The 20,000-nt window shown below is 38.8% G+C and overlaps 1 protein-coding gene across 1 annotated transcript in view; it reads left to right on the top strand.

Moving 5' to 3' along the window:
* The window catches only part of CCHR5.PART0H3orf85 (chromosome chr5.part0 C3orf85 homolog), a 100,107-nt gene that overhangs the window by 4,209 nt on the left and 75,898 nt on the right, over positions 1-20,000 (top strand). Inside the window, exon 2 of the mRNA XM_044071765.1 lies at positions 9,547-9,674. Within this exon, the coding sequence (XP_043927700.1) occupies positions 9,547-9,674 (128 nt within the window). The remainder of the gene's footprint in view (positions 1-9,546; positions 9,675-20,000) is intronic.

Genomic DNA, 20,000 nt, shown 5'->3' with positions numbered 1-20,000 from the left:
TAGTTTCTTACAATTGTAGGACAAGCATAGAAATCATATTACTATTCACAAATAACATAGAATTATTTACAAAATTCTAGCTAGCTGGGCTGGCAGCCTTCACAGAAATTATTATTGTTGATATTTTCTGTATGTTGATGAACTAATCTTTGGCCATTTAAAATGTTAAAAGTTGTAGCAGGATGGTCAAGACTGAATTATTCTATCCAGAAGCCAAAGTGTGTGCTAAGTGTTGTCCTCAGTGGTATAATTGTTAATCATACAATTTCACATCAACAATGACTATCAGCTACAGCCAATGTTCAGCACGCCAGGTGGTTCTCTACACACACACACACACACACACACACACACACACACACACACACACACACACACACACGCAGATATATATATATATAAATATATACAAACACACACACACACACGCATATATATATATATATATATATATATATATATATATATATATAGATAGATATATAGATATATATATAGATACACAACTTGCAGGGGGACTGGAGGCACAGTCCCTACATGGAGTTGCATGTAGCTTGACCCTCTGCAAAACACATTTTACAAAGGTTTTTTTTTTTATTTTTATATGTTGATGTTAGAAGCTTTGGAATTTTTAATAATGTTTAGTACAACCATAGACAGATAAATAGATAGACAGACTGATATATAGATATGTATATATAGATATATATCACCTAGATCCAGCTGTCATACTGTCTGGTGCCATATTTGTGTGTACCATAAACAAAAATTCATTGGACCACAAAAGATTGATCTTAAATGATAGAAAATCAAATTACCTAAAAAAAGAAAAACTTTTTTCTGCAGGCAGGACAAACACCCTGCACCTTCTTTTATAGATATATATATATATATATATATATATATATATATATATATATATATATATATATATATATACCAACTCTGAGACTGCATAACAAAGGGGAAAAGGTCAAATTCATACTCCCATCTATACAGCGATCTCCCACAAAGTATTCCAGTATTCTGTGATCATATGAATATTTTATAGCTTGTGTTGGCATTTTGGATGTTTGCTATGTCAGTGGCATAGAGAGATAAAGCCCTGACTACAGTCCAGACAACTCAAGATCAAATAGCAGTTTGGAAGTTCAACAATGAAGGCAGGGAAAGTGGACATTCTGGTGGTGTGGAGGACATAGTGCATGCACTAAGCATGCTCTCATAATCAGGTTTCAATAGTAATGACTGGAGACACAACACTGTAGTGCTGTGTGAGGGTGGGTTTGGGTACTGATGGTGTTAGACTCTTGCAGAAATAAAGTTTGGTCCAGTGCCAACACCCATTGCAAGCCTCATCCTCAAGGTGTTACTAGGCAGGCACAAGGGTGGGGAGAGCCCCTGGATGCTTTTGTCTCTTGGTTGGCCTCAAACAATATTGGAGGAAGTCCAAGGAAGGCAAGAGGGTTCAGTAAATCTGGTGATCAAGGAAAGACACCAGAAGGAACTGATGGTTAGCTGGAAGAGGGCCAAAAATAAATGTGTGTGTGTGTATGTGTGTGTATGTGTGTTTGTATGTGTGTGTATGTGTGTGTATGTGTGTGTGTGTGTGTGTGTATGTGTGTGTGTGTGTGTGTGTGTGTGTGTGTGTAGATATATATATATATATATATATATATATATATATATATATATATATATATATATATTATAACAAGAATACTACATATAACTGTCCATTGTGCCATAATAATATAGGCTTAGTCTAGGCATTGCACATGTATTAATATCTGAAAAAGTGGACTTTCAAAGAAGGAAAACAATTGCAAGGAAATCAGTAAAGTAATTCAGGTATACGTAAAGAGAAATACTTTCTTGTTGGAAACAAAGCAGATGTGGTAATGGCAAAGTGACGGCAGTTGGTAATATGAAGTGCACTGTAGCACTGCTAAGTTACTCCTCCATTTCTTTCCACGGAATGTGCACATAGTGATATAAATTCAACATGCAGTGTACCATAGTAGTATGAGGAAAGTTATGCTATTTGTTGGCTGCATGAAAATCACCAGATAGAAAGTGGAAGAAGAATGATTAATCAAAGCTTCTTTCTTTTATTCTTTGGTCATTGAAAATGGACTGTTGGGCTCTCTGACCCTTCATGTGAGATGGAGACCCCCTGTATTACCCAAATTAATATAACCATTATAGATGTGACTGTGCTTTGGGATAAGTTGTATTTATCTGGAGGGCGATTAGTTAATTGAATAGTAGCACCTCAGCCAGTTTTCCTTATCTCACTCATTATGTATACAACAGAAAAATAGCCTAACACTTATGGCACATAGTATAGTCAGAAATTTCATAGTACTGTGGTTGCTTATGTCAGCCATAAAAAGCTGCAGATACGGATCTGAGGCCAAAAGGATGCATTCATTGAGACACTGGGCTCACTAGATAACAGTTCATTGACTTTTACAATGAATTGATCATTACTAATCTCTCCAACATCCCAAAAATGGAATTCTATTGAATGTTTTCATATTGATTGCAGGCATTTGATGTAAATAGTGTATATTTATTTATTTATTTATTTATTTAAATTTATTGACCGGGAGTGTCCGACTGGACGTGGGTCCATTTTCAGCGGAGGCCTTGGGAGAAAAGCTCCACAGTAAAATAAACAGACAGTAGTTACATTGGATTACATAGTGATTAACAATTTAACATAGAAATTACTTACAACATATTTACAGATGAAGAACATAGTACATCAGTAGACAACTAGAATCTTTATCTGTGAAGTACATAACAGGCATTAACAAATGTAACAATGAGAAGTTCCTGCTGTATAATAAGTACTAGGCTTATGAGCATCTGAGCTTGCTATCATCAAGGTAGTTAGTGGAGGTGAAAGAAAGGTAGTAGTTGGATGGGGTGGATGATATTAGAGTGGGAGTTGCAAGGGCATAGCCAGCATGTTTTAAGGTGCGCTTTTAATAAAGTTTTGAAGTTGGTGCATGATGGTACGGAGGTAATTGTGGGTGGGAGTGAGTTCCATAATTTGGCTATGGCGCAAGAGAATAGTGCTTCACCAGCAGAGTTATTGGCTTTAGTGATCTGCAAGTGATTTTTGTTGCTGGATCTTAGTGGTCTGGTGGTGCGATAGGGTTGGAGTAGATTCTGGAGGGATGGGACATTTAGTGGATGGTATACTAGTTTGTGGGTGAGTGAGAGTTGATACCACTGAAGGAGGTGAGGGAGTTCAAGCCAGCCCAGTTCAGCAAGTGAGAGACAGTGGTGACTACGGTAGGATGCCCCTGTGGCGAATTTTGCGATTTTGTTGTAGCAGGTCTCTTGTTTAGATCACATTGCCTTAGGTTGGTATATACTGGAGAGGCATAAAGTAGGGTGGAGATAAGGTGGGAATTTGCTATTGAAATCTTTGCTGCTTTGGTGAGAAATTGTTTATTTCTGTATAATGCTCCTAGTTTTTTGTGGACTTTTTTTATGGTCATGGATATGTGAATGTCAAATTTTAGTTTGTCTATTTCCACTCCTAGCAATTTGGTGTGTTCAGTTGGGTATATAGTGGTGTTGTCTTTTGCTGTGATGTTAAAGTGAGAGTTGTTTTGAGTATGTTTGGTGGGTTGGAAGATGAGTAGTTTAGTTTGTTTGGGTTGAGTATTAATTGGGCATCGGATAACCATGTTTCAACAGAGGAAAAGGCTTCCTGTGTGACTTTTTGCAGTTTGGGTAGGGACTGGGCTGAGCAGATGATGGTAGAGTCATCTGCGTATTGGATGAGTGTGCCATGTTTGGTGGCAGAGGCTAGATTATTGGTGTAAACAGAGAAAAGTAGGGGTCCAAGGATGGATCCTTGGGGAACCCCTATGGAGACAGGTAGTTGGGGAGATATGCCATTCTGCCATACAACGGATTGTTGGCGGTCAGACAGGTAACTCTGAAACCAGTTGGTGACTGATTGTGAGAAGGATAGGTTATTGAGGACAGAGATAAGTTGTTTGTGTGGGACCATGTCAAATGCTTTAGATAGGTCTAGGAAAGTAGCAGAGGAGAGATAGCCATTGTTTTTATGCTGAAGGATAGTGTTAGTAAAGGAGAGTAAGGCAGTGGTGGTGCTATGGTTTGGTCAGAAACCATGCTGAGTACTGGAAAGGAGGTTGTTAGTAAGGAGGTAGTGTGAGACCTGAGAGTGTATGCATCTCTCTAGTATTTTGGAGAGTGGAGAGAGAATAGCTATGGGGCGGTAATTGGTTAGTTCTGCAGAGGGTCCGCCTTTGTGGAGGGGAATTATATGTGAGACTTTCCACAATGTGGGAACGTAACTTTCTGACAGAGATCGGTTAATCAAGATGGATACTGGGTAGGCCAGAGCATCAGCTGCGATTTGTAGGTATTCACTTGGGAGGTTGTCTGCTGCTAATTTGGTGGGTTTAAGTTTAGTTAAGAGTTTTTTATGTTGGAGGTAGGTACAGGAGAAAGAGAAGGCAGTGGGGAGATTACTAGTTGAAGGTGTGGGTTGGAGGGGAGGGGGGTTGTGTTGTTTAGCTAGTGATAGTATGGTTTCGGTGAAGTGTGTGTTGAATGAGGTAGCAATATTTTCTGAGGAGTGAGGGATGTTAGGAGGAGGGGTACTGACTTTACCTGGGTGGAGGATGGAGTTTATGGAGGACCAGAATTGTTTGGGGCTGTGTTGTGAGGAGTCTAGGGCAGACTGGTAGTATTGGAATTCGTCCCGTTTTATTAGCTTTTTGACTCTATTGCGTAGTTCTAGGAATTTCTGTCTAGCTGCGGGGTTTTGGTTTTGCGCCAGTGCTCCCAGGCTTTATCCCTGTTTTTCATTTCTGACTTAGTGGTTTTCTGTAGCCATGGGGAGGGTTGTGCTTTGGTTCTGGAAAATCTTATGGGGGCATGGTAATTAAGGATGTTCAGGAAGGTAGTATTAAAAGATTCAACTGCGTCATCTAGACTGAGGTACTTTAGAGCATGCCAGTTACATTCTTTGAGGGATGAGATGAATGTGAGTGGGTTAAAGTTTATTTTTTGACGATAGATGACAGGTTTAGCTTGGTACAGGTATTTTTTGAGTAGGAATGTTGGGGAGTGATCACTGAGGCTATCTGATAAGCAGCCTGTTATATATGACTGGGGATTCTTACTGACTAGTATCCAATCCAGGGTAGAGTGCTTGCTGGAGTTTTTATTTATCCTTGTTGGTGACTGGACTAGTTGGGTGAAGCCATGAAGGTGTACATGATGTGTTGGATTGTTGCCAGAACAGGATTGCCAGTCAATATTGAAATCACCTAAGATGATAGTTTCTTGGGGGAGATGGTGAGTAGACCAGCTGAGGAGGTTTTCTAGTGGAGGGATGTTTTGGCCAGGTGGGAAGTAGCATCCAATTATGTTGATGGTTTTGTTTAGGTTAATTTTGAGGTTGGTATATATTATTTCTTCATTGCCTATTTGTGGAGCTGATGATTTTAAGATCTGGATGTTTAGATGTTGTTTAAATATTATAGCTACACCACCTCCTTTTTTTGTTTAGCCGGTCTACTCTTAGTATGCCGTAACCTGTAGGGAGTATTTGCTCACTGGTAATGTGAGGTTTTAACCAGGTTTCTGTCAGGACGACTATATCTGGGGAGTATAAGTCTATGGTGGCATGGAGTTCATGGACTTTGTTGGATATACTTCTAATATTTAGGCTTAGTAGAAGGAAGTCACTTGGCTTTCTATTGGCTGTAATATGGGAGAAGTTGTGGTTTCTAGTCTGATTATGAGGATTGGGGTTGGAGATGGTAGGGCCAGGGTTGGGGTGGATGTCTCCACTTAGGGCTAGTTTTGATATGCATGAGATTATTAGTTTTCTTAGTTTTTGAATGTGTTTGTTTATAAGGGAAATGTTATGATTGTTCTCTGTGGGTAATAGGTATGGTGGGAGAGTTACTATGTTAAGTTGTAGGGATGCTTTACATTTGAGTAATATAGTTGGTAGAATATGTGGGGGTGCATAGGGATGGTTCTTGAGCTGGTGGGAGGGGAGCTGAGTATGGGTGAGACATGGGTGGTGGTGTGAGTAGTAGTACAGTGGTAGTGGTTGAGTGGGGGAATGATGGAGCTTTGGTAGGATGTAAGATATGCAAGGAGAGTGCATGCAGTGAGCAAAGGAAAGGTATGCTTGTACATGTCAGTTGAGGAGGTGTGATAGTAGAGGGAATATGGAGGAGGTAGTGTTCGGTTAGCGCTGTGGTTGGCTATTGGAAAGATGGGAGGGGTTTGAGTGCAATAAAGGTGGGACCACTGGGGGCGGGAGGGAATAGGGGGCAGGGCGGGGAGCGAAGCAGATAGAGACCCTGTTAGGTTCTTGTATGAGGGGCTGGAAATAATCACAAAGCAAGACAAGTATGTGTTAAGAACAATCACAATTGACCAAGGACTGCTCTGAAACTGTAAGTCTTGTCTTAATTTCTCAGGTGGAAAAGCAGGATAACCTTGTATCAGTAGGCTACTGTGGTATAGTTTAAATAAACAAACACACAGTATTGATCAGTTATGGATACTATTTGCTAACAGAAGGGAATAAGAGAAAGTGGAAGATGTGTGTGGTGGTGGTGGTGGGGGGGGGGCAGCTTACAGCCAAAGCACAGTGCTCTCCAGGGGAAAAGGAAGATTGGCTCAAACAGTTAGACACATACTCAAAGTTAACTGTAGCTGTTTGCAGACAGTTCAGACCCGGACTGCGCTTTCCTTATAGGAATGCTAAAGGTGGTACCGCAGTTGAATACTTAAGAGTGGTGTTAGGTCTAGAAAAGAAGAGTACAGAGAGGAGTAAGCACTTTTGAGATGGTAAATATATATTATAAAGATTATAAAAAACACACTGAGCAAATAGCTACCACATGCAGGACAATGTCCTGAAGCACTACTTAGTATATGCAGATACTGAGCCAATTGGAAGAACATTAGAAAACAAAAACCCAGAGAGTTATGCAGCCACAGATAAAAATATAGTGAGCAGCAATCTGTTGTGGTTCTCTAATGTGATTCTATCCACCAGTAACAGCACAAACTTATAGAAATAATTTAGACACTAGTATGAGCTGTCTACACACAGCACAATTACATGAATAACATTAGTGAACAAGGTGCAGCTATGCAAATAGACCATACATACTATTATACTAGTAACAACTTGGTGTATGCCATAGTAACATCAATAATAAAGCATAAAACATATTAGATGTCTAACACAATTCAACATAAACATATACAGTTGTAAAATGTCTAATACAATTCAACATAAATAGGCATTTACAGTTGTAAAACACTTACTGGAGTAATTATTATAGTAATTATTTACTAGTTATTTTTTATATATATCATCATCTTCTTCCGGCTGTTCCCATTAGGGGTCGCCACAGCAGATCACCTGTTTCCATTTCTTCCTGTCCTCTGCATCTTGCTCTGTCACACCAACCACCTGCATGTCCTCTCTCACCACATCCATAAACCTTATCTTAGGCCTTCCTCTTTTTCTGTTACCTGGTAGCTTCATCCTTTTTCCCAATATACTCAGCATCCCTCCTCAGCGCATGTCCAAACCAACATAATCGTGCCTCTCTGGCTTTGTCTCCAAACCTTCCAACCTGGGCTAACCCTCTAATATACTTATTCCTAATCCTGTCCACCCTTGTCACACCCAGTGCAAATCTTAACATCTTTAATTCTGCCACATCCAGCTCAAACTCCTGCCTTTTTGTCAATGCCACTGTCTCCAACCCATATAACATAGCTGGTCTCACTACCCTCTTGTAGACCTTCCCTTTCACTCTTACAGGTACTCGTCTGTCAGAAACCACTCCTGACACTCTTCTCCAACCACTCACTACTGCCTGTACTCTCTTCTTCACTTCTCTTCCACACTCACCGTTACTCTGAACTATTGACCCCAAGTATTTAAACTCATCCACATTCGCCATCTCTACCCCCTGCATCCTCACCATTCCTCTATCCTCCCTCTCATTCACACACATATATTCTGTCTTAGTCCTGCTGACCTTCATTCCTCTTCTCTCTAAAGCATATCTCCACCTTTCCAGGGTCTCCTCCACCTGTTCCCTACAGTAACTACAGATCAAAATGTCATCTGCAAACATCATAGTCCCTGGGGACTCCTGTCTGATCTCGTCTGTCAACCTGTCCATCACCATTGCAAATAAGAAAGGGCTCAGAGCTGATCCATGATGTAACCCCACCTCCACCTTAAACGCATCCGTCACTCCCACCGCAGACCTCACCGCTGTCACACTACCCTCATACATATCCTGTACCACTCTTACATTTTTATATATATATATATATATATATATATATATATATATATATATATATATAGTTGTTTAAAGAACTGTATAAGATTTAAAACAGTGTTTGCATTCAAATTAATTTACATATGGGTGAAGTAGTGTGTATGAATTTTAACATAAGCAATATAATGTGTTTAAAGAAAGTATGCATGAATCAGCTATATCTTCTATATTCATTCCTGGCCTAAAAAAATATAGATTTAGACCATATAAATTCTATTTAATTTTCTCTAGTTATTTAAATGTATCTAATAAGTATTATTTTAACCACTTATTTTTGACACTCAGGGCCACAATGGTCAGTTTTAGCCCCAAAACAATATTCAGAATCAGTTTAGACCCTTGTATATTAATTGAATATATATTCTAAAATAAATAAAGACGTAATCAATCAGTGAAGCAGGAAATGAGTAGTTCAATTTTGAAAGCTTCTCTAAACAATGTGTCATCACACTGAGGCCAAAATGACTTTTTAATGGGGACATCCCCCCACATCTTCAGACTTAGTTCTATAGGACACTTCTTATGATCACAAAGACATGAATATCACCCTGACATGAAAAGGCAGGCACCATTTTTTCTTTATTTTTTCATACAACAAACATAACAGATCAGAAATGTGCCTTTCAAGAAGATCCCAGAAGGTAACATATAAGTCTAACAGTGATATTCGGTGGTTGTTAATCATCAAAACAGTACTACGTGCAAAAAAGTATTTCACATAAATTCAAAATGTAGGAATAAACTGACGTAGAAAAGTATAGAGTCAGAATACATTGCCATTAAATGTTTAAATATGTTGAGTTAGTGTCTGAAAGAAAAGGAAATATGAAAAAGATGAATTACAGAATAAGTGGGATGAAGGCTTGAAAGGAAACAAACTACAAAATGGTAGGAATTATGAACAGCAAAGTACATAAATCAGTGATTGTTGAATTAGTTGGAGTTTTGTCTGGATATTGTCCTGTGTGTCAAACAAAGCATTGTCTACTGCATGGATCAAAACTGGCACTTTTCCAAAACCGAAAAAAAATTCAGTAGGAACATCTTTAACATGAATATTTAACCGTGTGAGATTAAGTAATCTTTTTTTTTTATGCCCTCTGTTATAACAAACCCGTTAATTATTTTGCTTTCCTTTTCTTCTCAAATGCAGGCTTATTCAGTGCGCCGTTCATATCAGATGAAGAAGCAAATCAGTTCATAAGGCTGAAACGACAAGCACAAGGATATTGGGATCCAAATCATGGCCAGAATGCATGGGGCTACACTATTAATGAGCAGGTACAAAATCTATTGTGCAGACTCTGTTGGATCAGTCTGACTCAAACTGCTGTAGCAGTGCACATTAAAGACACATGCAGTTCAGTCAGAGTCATGTATCAAAGCTACATAATATATCAAATAATACTAGAAATGTTTAAATTATGCTTGTGCATACCTCTCAACCTCCTACTGCATAAAATCTGAACAGAGCCAAAATAATGGGAGGACAAAGGTCCAAAAATACGGACATATTTTAAATATTGCTCTTATGTACTTAGATAGTTGCTAGAATAACGGGTTATGTGTTAGCATACATTTTCTGATAGACATGAAGTCTGAAACTCAACTGTCAATCATTATTTAGTGGCTTCAAGCCTCAAGAATTTGCCAGAACACAAATTTTATGACAAACAGACCAAAAATATGAAAACAAAATCTGTGCATTACTTGAAAATCTGTACAGTTGAAAGGCATGATGCACAACAACCAGGACAAGTATAAATGCATATATTTCCAAAACTATAAAGCAAGAAGAAAGACAAAGAATTTGCTTTCATAAATACACAGAATCACAAAAGTTTACAAAATGAAGAACAGTGTACAGACTTTTTTCCCAGTCTGGTATCTCAGGATGTATTAGAATGGTTTGATCCATTAGAATCCAGCTATCTGAAATATTCAGATGATAACATGTTTACAAAGGAAATTAACCAAAATACTAGTCTCAATTAACATTTTCCATTGAATATTCCATCTACCTCTCATCTATGTATGTTTGTATATATATATATATATATATATATATATATATATATATATATATATATATAGTTTACTCTGACAAGTTTGAAACTGCATCGGTTGACCAGCATATGGTCGAAAGTCGACCCGAAATCGATCGACTTACACTACAGTGAATGGGTAGTGTAGGTCGATCATTTTGGTTCAACACTGAGCAGGGAGGTTGTGCTTCAGTGACGAACAAGGAATTAGCCCAATTCCTCACTGTAGTGCAATCTCAGAGTTGGTATATTTAATGTGTAGAGGAGTGTGGGGATGCAGCCCTCCCACATATGGGGTGCAGGGGGTTTAGCTCCCCCTGCAAAATAGTAGGAGCAACGTACCATTGACTGTAAAATTCAACAGTACGTTAATGTGCATAGCAGGAGGTGAGTGATGTCGCCTCCTGCTATGTCGAATACATCGAACCACGATGGTCAATGTATTCATTTTCGCTTTGGGCTACTATTCAAAATTCCGTATTCAGCATTTCGGGTAAACCATTTTTTTTTTTTTTTTGGTTAACCAAAGCTGATTCGAAATTTCAATAGATATACATATATATATATATATATATATATATATATATATATATATATATATATATATATATATATATTACTAATATATATTACTAAGAGAAATTAGTGCTTTAACTGTAAATGACTAACTGAAATTAAAGGAGAACCCTCTGGGGGAACTGTAAACATATATTTATGTATACTAGCATGTATCTATCTATATGGTTATATTTAAAAAGACCAATACAACATAATACAGATGCTCAAATACTGACTCCAAAACACCAACAGGACATAATGGAGACATATAAATATCCAGAACTCAAAATACCAGCAAAGAAACATTTAAATCCTACCGTAAACCTATAAAAAAAAAAAAGACAGACTCCTTTTGCTATCAGTTCAAATTAAAAATAAAATAAAATATAACATCCAAACAGCAGTATTAGACATAGTTTAAATACTAGTAGTAGTGTTATGGAAAGTTTTTTTTTTATTATAAAGTAAGGTTTAAGGCTAGGGTCAGGAGCAGAGACAACATTAAGGTTAAAGATAGCTAGTAAGGTAGACAGTGGGCTTTTCCATAAACAAATAAAATTGTCATAAAAGAGAAAACCTAATTTCTAGGTGATAAATTTAGACTGGCAACTTTTTTTGGGGGGGGGTTGCAGAATGAGTGTATGTATTTGGTGTATGCATTGTGTGAATTACTATTTTGACTGTTTATGAGACATTAGCTTGTAAACTGTATCATATACTTCTGTAGTTTTTCAAGGTCATTACCTAGTTAGACAGTTTTGCAACCTGTCTGATAAGCCATTGTGATTGTGACAACTTATTAGCTCATAAGCTGTCAATTTATTTTAAGGTTCAGAGGGGGGAAATGAGTATCCTGACAAGGGAATCCAAACCAGTTCTATTGCTGAAGCTTTGCCATCACTGTTGCATACGAGTTCTCCATATTCTTAATGGGTCTGGTTTTGTTCCTTGTTTTCCCACTCATCTAACTCATGGTCATCTATGTCCTAACGTAACTGCCTCATGCTGTTCAGCATATACAGCAAATAAATGTTTTATCAGGTTAGTTACTAATGCATATTTCACAGTCAAGTCCACATATTGATTTCTCTGTTCTAGACAACCTTAACCCTTAAGGTGAGCTTAGCTTTTAACCATAACTCTCTCTTCTGGCAATGTTGACACTTCAGCTAATGTCTGTACCACAATCAGATGTTAAATAGTCTCCTGTCTTTTAGCAGTGTAACCTCTGTGTTGCAAGAATGCAGACAGTTACACGTAATCTCAAATGCATATCAGCTGCCGCAAAAATAATCCTGTAGTCATCGCTGAAGAATGTGACATCTTTAACTTGTTCTTGAGTTCCTCCTCAGTTTGCCTTTGTCATGAGTGTTCCTCTCATTTTAAAATTTCAACAACAGGATTTTGCTCTGTCTTGAATAATATGTATAGCTTTACCCTTGGGTAGTAAATATAATTTTAACTTTGTCCTCCGTCTGTCAGAGACCGATCTCAGTTTCCTGGCTTTTAACCCATAGAATAATCTCTCCTGATATGACAAATTTGTCATTAATCCAAACAGCCAAAGAAACAAAGGTCAGTGGGATCAGTTTACTAATCTAGTTAACAAATACTAAATAAATGAATGGGGCTTTAAACTTGTGACAGTCTTTACTTAGTCAGATAGTAACATGGGGGTCATAAATTCTTCCATGTCCCTAAGTACCAATAACACTGTAAAACTCATCAACGCTGTGTGTGCACAAATGAAAAAGTGAAAAGTAATCTGACAACTCCAGAGTCAGTGAATCTGACAGTGCCTGTTTAACATCTCAGTATGCCAGTTGCTGATCCAGTCTCCAATGTGCCAGGTTCTCCCCATGATCATTCATTGAACAGGCTAAAAAATTTAGTAAAATTCAGTTTAAGGTCTGACAGAGGTATTACAGTCTCCTTTCCACACTCTACTCATATGGTTATTAAGTTCATAGGTTCATAGGTAGGTACTAGGCTATCGGCCCAAGGGCCTACATAAGCCTAGCCAGCAAAGTACCATAGCTTACGCCACCCAAGAAAGTTATTTTCCTGTGCCACTGTCCAGCAGAGACACAGAAGTGATCCCCGGGGTGTATTTCCTATTTCCCATCCACTTATCAAGATTTTTCTTGAAGATTGCTAATGAAGAACTTTGCTTGACATAGATTGGTAGCTTGTTCCTGAGTATAGGAAGTCTCTGGGACAGGAATCTATCCCTCCAGCGTGTCCTGTTTATTGTGGTGACAAGGTTTAGGTCCCTAGAGCGTGTAGCTTGGAGGAATTGGGATTTCTTTAGGTGTAGCATGTCCAACAGCTCTGGGTTTGACATAGCTTTATATGTTAGGCAGAGATCACCTCAGAGTAGGCGATATGCTATGGAGTAAAGCTGGAGTTTTTTTTAAGGTGGTCAGTGTAGGGCATTTGTCTGAGGCCAGTAATCCTCTTTGTGAGGTACTTCTGTGGCCTTTCCAGCTGCTGTAGATGTCTTGTGAGGTACATTCCAAAAGGGGCGTTGTACTCTATAATGGGTCTAATGAGTGATGAGTAGAGAGGAACAATTACCTCTTTTTTCCTGGATGAGAACCTTTTTATTATGAGTTGTGCCATGTAGAAGGACTTCCTGACTACTGTGGTGATGTGACTATCAAAGGAGAGACTACTGTCCACCTGGGTCCCAAGGTCTCTTATCACGCATTCGGTGTTAAGTAGATTGCTGCCTATGTGGTAGTTCATGGGTACTGAGTTTTTACCAAAGGGGATGACACTGCACTTTTTGGCATTGAGCTTGAGGCCATGGCTCTGACACCAGGCATCTGTCTCAGTGAGACCCTTCTGTAGGATGTCCATATCATTTGGGGACTTGACTATGGCTCCTAGTTTGCAGTCATCTGCAAACTTCATCAGCCAGAGGCCATCTGTGTTAGCCTGTACTACAGAGAAGTAGATACCAAACAGGAGAGGTCCCAGGACAGAACCCTGTGGCACTCCACTTGTCACTGCCTTGTGGTCAGATCTGCAACTTTTACAGTGTGGGTTCTGTCAGTGTGCCAGTTGGCAACCCATCTTGTGACATAGGGATTTATACCTAGTTTAGTGAGTTTAGCTATAATTCCAGAATGGGGGATGGTGTCGAAAGCCTTGGTGAGGTCAAGGTAGGCTGTGTGAATCACCTTACCCTCATCCACGGCTTTGGTGACTGCCTCAAAGAAGTCGATCAAGTTCAGGAGGCATGATCTGCCTTTCACAAACCCGAACTGGGTGGGGTCCAGAGTTTGGAGGTTACCAATGTCTTTGTTTATGAGTTCCATGATGATACGTTCCATGGCCTTGCAGACCAGGCTCGTCAGGCTAATAGGTCGATAGTTCCCGAGATCAATGGTGGCTCCCCCTTTGTGGAGTGGGATAATTGTTGCTGTGCACCATTCAGTAGGAACAAAGCCTGATGCGAGGCTATTATTGAACATGGTGCTTAAGTGGGGAGCCAGTTCATTCTGAAGTTCGTGTAAAATGCAGCCTGGGATGTTGTCCGGTTCCATGGATGCTGTGTTTTTGGCTTTAGAGAGTGCAGCTTTTACCTGTGTAGTTATGATTACAGGGACTCTGCATTCTTCCTGTATAGATATGGGCCCTTTAGTGGGTGAGTGGGGGGGGGGGGGTAAAGTTAGCACTGAACTGATCTGCCAGGATGTTGACAATATCAGTTGGTTCTGTAATTTCTGTGCCTTTGTGCTGTAATTCTGAGCAGATCTCGGTGTTGCCATCTAGAGTCTTGACATAGCTATAGAATGCTTTGTGGTTGTCCTTGAATTTAGTGGCAATTTTGTTTTTGTAGCTAGTTTTGGAGGATCCTATAAGGGATCTCAGCTTCTTACTGAGGCTGACCAGGGAGCTCCTTCACTCATGGGATTTTACTCTTTTGCAAAAGTTTCTTCCTTCTGTTGTACAGTTTGTTTATAGCAGGGGACCATCAGATTGGCTTCCTTTTTTTGGAGGATAGCGTCCATGCACTCGTGTAAGTGCTTATAGAGTGCATTTGTGTAGGATTCAGCAGTTGTAACTGTATTGTCCATCTGCATGGGTGTCATGAAGTTCACCACTTCTGTCTTAAGAAGTATGAAGTTGGCTTTGGAGAAATTTTTTACTGTGGTTTCCTTAATGGAGGTGGGGGCAGGATGTGGATATCAAGGGTGATAAGCTTATGGTCGGATCGGACCAATGAGGAGTTGACTTCAGGTGTGGAACACCGGTTACTCATGTTGGTAATGACTAGTTCTAGGATATTGTTGCTCCTGGTGGGGGTGTGGATAAGTTGATCTAGGGCATTGGAGTTTATGAATTCCAGAAAGCGTTGAGCTAAGGAGTTGGTACATGAGTAGTTTTCCCAGTTAATGGTGGGGTAGTTGAAGTCGCCCATTATTAGGGTGTTTGGTTGAACCCTAATATTTTCCAGTACATCAAGAAAAGAGGAGTGAGAATCCTGGGGCATGGTGGGGGATCTGTAGCAAGCTACAATTTGGATTGCAGTTTTGCCCAGAGTTAGTTGCACTTGTATAATCTCGGATGCATTATGCTGAGCAACTAGCCTGGAGGTGTGGATATCCTTAATGAATATGGACACACCTCTGCCTTTGGTGTTTCGATCCAGGTTACATGGCCGAAAAGTGTGGTATGAGTTATAGCCTGGTAGTGCAGGGGTGCTCTCTGTAGCCTTGAACCAGGTCTCAGTCACTGCACAGATATCGATGTTCTCCATTTTAAGGAGTGCCTCAAGTGAGTGCATTTTGAGATTTAGACTTCTAGCATTACGTCGCACTACCTTCAGTTTTTGTTTGCCTGTTCCTGTTATGGTGGTGAATTTGTTATTTGAACCCTGCCTAAAAAAGGCACTATAGGGGCAGCAAGAACCTTAGCCAGTATCCGGAATCCCAGGGGCGACAGGTGCAGGCCATCTGTGGCAAAGCATCGTGGTCTGTCGACCATGTTATCCCAAGCAGACAGATAATGGATCCCCTTAGAATGACACCAGAAGCTTAACCAATTGTTGAAGTCTATCATTTTGTCCTTGTACTGCGGTATCATTCTGGGCGGTGGCAGAATGCTACTCAGAGCTAGGGTCATACCTGCCTGGGCTACAAGATTTGAGAAGTCTTCCATGTCTCTTTTCATGTAGTCCAGGGAGGTACATTTCAGGTCATTCACACCAACATGGACAATGACAGAATCATATTTGTACTTGGTGTGGAGTGACCTGAGTGCGTGGGTTACGTGGCGGATCCTGGCACCCAACAGGCAGCTGACAGTAACCTTCTCCTTGTCTAAACTGGTGAGTGGGACATCAGTGTGCCTGACTATAGAGTCACCTATGACTAGTGTGCTGGGTATGTTGTTTTGCCTTATTGGCTGTGGTTGAGTGGCACACTGAGTCTGTGGGCTATGTGTCATTTGGGTTGTGTTGGGGGATGGAGGTTGCTTGCGTTTCTGCTTTGGAGGTCTCTGTTGCTTAGGCAGATTATTATTGTTAGCCTCCGCAAATGTTTTTGTGGTACTGTGTGTGGATTTTGGTGGTGTAGATTTAGTGGGACTATGTGATGAATGTGGTGTGGTGCAAATGTTTACCTTTTCCTCATGACTGTCAAGTTCAGTCATGGTTAGAGAGAGCTTTACCTCCAGTTTGGCTAGATAAGTGCATCTCTCGCAGGTTGTAGTGTTGGGTGATAGGAGGAGAGGGTTGTCAGGTGTGGAATGCCTCAAAATACTGCTTCCTATCTTGTGGAATCTCATCTCTCAGATTAAAGACCAACATCTATGCAGATTATTTTTGTAGGAGGTGGTTTTAAATCAATCTTTATTCATTACTTCTAATACACAAAATAAGGCCTTCCAAATGCCACTACAAGTCTTGAAAATAATAACAATGTTATCTACATAGTGTAATATATTACCACCATGCAACAAATTCTCAGCTAGTGCTTTCCATAAATGTGCCAAAGATTTCTAAATCCTTGAGGAAGTAATTTTCAAGGATACTACCTGTCTACTACTGTGAATTCAAATATATCCAGTAACCTGTCCTGCAAAGACATGTTGCAGAACCCAGCTGTAACACTGGGTGTATTCAAAATAATTTCTGGATCTTCTGCAACTTGTCAGACTTTAGGAATGCATTTATTCAAATGCATATAATCCACAGTCAGCCATCATGACTCATCAGGCTTTCCTGATAATCCCCCTCTATATCACATTTGAAAATATTTCTCTTGGAGCTTCCAGTGATACTAGCAATATGAAATACTGTTTGTAAGGAAGACATGGACTTCCATTCACAAGTTTCTGAGGAATCTGAACTTTTACAGAATCTTTCTTACGTTTGTCCCAGACCCACAGGAACTAGTTGAAATTATCTTTAAATTTACCCTCTTATGTCCAGTTTTATTGTAATGGAGTTGCCAATTAATCATGTGGTAAGGTTAGAGCTTTCAAGAGAAAATATATCCATAAATCTATTGCATAGTTTCATCATCACTACACATTCAAATGGTGTTACCATAGGATGAAAAGTTGAATGCTGATTTCTTAAACTTCAAAGGTATTACATCAAGTTGTTCATGCTTAGCTATAGTCTACCCCTAAACCACATTTCTGTAATTAAATTTTTACATTGTTTCAAATCATCCATAATCTAAGTAAAAGGCACAAAATTAATAGGCATGAAACTCAAACCTTTATATAATACAAATAAATAATCACTATGTAATGAAAAATCAGTAAAGATCCACATCAAGTTAGAATGTCCAAGTCACAATTTAAGTCAGAGCATTGAGTATTTTCCAAAAAATGTCTCCTGTACTTTGTATGTTTTCTACCAACCTAATGGAGTTTTCTTATAAAGAAAGATTATCACTAGTAGTTCCTTTACAATTTCGGCCTTCTTCCAGTGAATCTAAATCCATGTCAATACTGGAAGATACTTCTGTTCCACTAGTTTCTGAGAAGAATGACTCTAAGGATCATAAAACTGATCTAGGAAAAGCATTCCTATTTCTTTTCTATTTGCTATGATTATTAACTTGAGAAGAGTTCACAAACCGTATTATTCACTTTTCCCCCAAGTGGACTCTTTATTAGTACTATAATCATTAAGATTCCTTTTGTACCTATTTCCGTTTCTTGGTTATGAGCTCATTATCATAGTTTTTCTAAATCATTTGAAAATTTATGTTGTAGCATAGCATAAAGGGCATCTTCCAAAAATGCTGAGCCTCTTTAAAAGAATCCTGTAGTTGTACATTAAAAATAGTAATGTTATAGTCATAATAGTCAACTGAACAATCTATGAAAATCATGTAAACTAGGCTTGCACGTTTCACCATTTATTCATAAACAAAGTGGCATATGTGCCCACTCTAGGTTCCAATTTGACCCAGAGACCATGGGGAGCCACAGCTTTTTATTTATCAGGCTTAAGATAATGTAAATGCCAAATGGCTGCACATACCTTTTTTAGAAATGTTTGACAAATGTAGAAAGGATGGTTCCACCATAACTACGTTGTTTGGTAAAGTTGACAACTGAGCTGTAGCTATTTCATGTTATACATCATAATAGAGGGTGAAAGCATGGAGATATGTTCTTTATCCTAAGCAAATCCCAAAATACAGTGCAACTTCATATAATATGTGTTTTGTAGTACACATGTATGATGGTGGGTATCTGCACATCACACCAAGAATCACAGTATTCAGTTCTTGATAATTATACAGGGTATGCCCTGCAGCAGTGGACTGTATTATAATATAGAGCAACTGGGGTGAAATACGTTAAGTGTACACTAGATCTGGGTCAGACAGATAAATTATTTTGATATTGTATTGTATGCATGACAAATGACAAAACAATGTACCTTATAATAGTGCATAGTTCATATTATATCATACTGGCTAGTGTCCAGTAAATAGTTATAGTTAGTTTACAATTATCTGAACCACATTGGTAGCTTACTTTTGTGTGGTTAATTTATATAGTACACCATTTTGGTATAGTTCATACAGTATGTTTTTAGTCTGACTTGAAGTTTTAGAAAGATCTTGGTTATGTTTTGATGTGTGTCTTCAAAAACTATTATATACCACTGCTAGATAAACCTGCAAGCGAGTTTTTTGATTAGTTAAACAGAGTCTTTTGCAGTGAAAATTTATACTGCTAATACATTCATTTAGCTGAACCAGGAACCAAAAGTGAATTCAACTGTTATGACTGTGGCAACAAGTTTTGGAAGAATAGATGTAAAGTAAAACTTCAAAATCTCAGTCTTATTTGTCCTCATCTGCTGGAGCTTATAGGGAAAGATCAAAAACATTTGTGGTCCACCAAACCTTTCCCTCACCTGATTCCCTTTGGTGTACCAAGATATTGGAGCAAAATACAGTAACATAGAAATAGTATTTATAATCATGCAGAGTGCATCATGGTATTAGGGACAACAACATAACAAAGGCAATGCCTAGAGTTCAAACTGCCACCTCAACCCTATGTATCTGTAGTCATTAATATACTATGCTATCACCTAAGTGGCACTGTACACTACATTTCTAGAGACTACACAATGTCCAGAAAAAGAATGCCTATATATTTGTACAAGTATTATACACAGTAAGGATCATTTTATAGTGATCACTGTGATACAGCCCCTCCCTGTCACCTTCAAGACCATTGTCTAGAATGCACACGCACCATTCACTATGATATGCAATCAGTTTTTCATTGATTTTTTATGTGTCCATTTCCATTGTGATATGTCCAAACGGCTTACTTTAAATTCTGTACTGAATATGAATATCAGCAGGGTGATAATATGCATTTGTATGCTCAAAAAAGTCATATCTATCCAATTTTCTTTAGCCAGATGAGTAATACATTATTTGCAAGTGTACACCATGTGTGAAAAAGGATCACCCCTGAACATGGAACCATTAAACTCAGAAACAGAGCA

This window comes from Protopterus annectens, chromosome 5.part0 (assembly GCF_019279795.1).
Source record: "Protopterus annectens isolate FY-2018-M chromosome 5.part0, PAN1.0, whole genome shotgun sequence".
NCBI lineage: Eukaryota > Metazoa > Chordata > Ceratodontiformes > Protopteridae > Protopterus > Protopterus annectens.
Note: the sequence above shows the minus strand (reverse complement) of the source record. Positions and strands in the feature narration are given on the sequence as shown.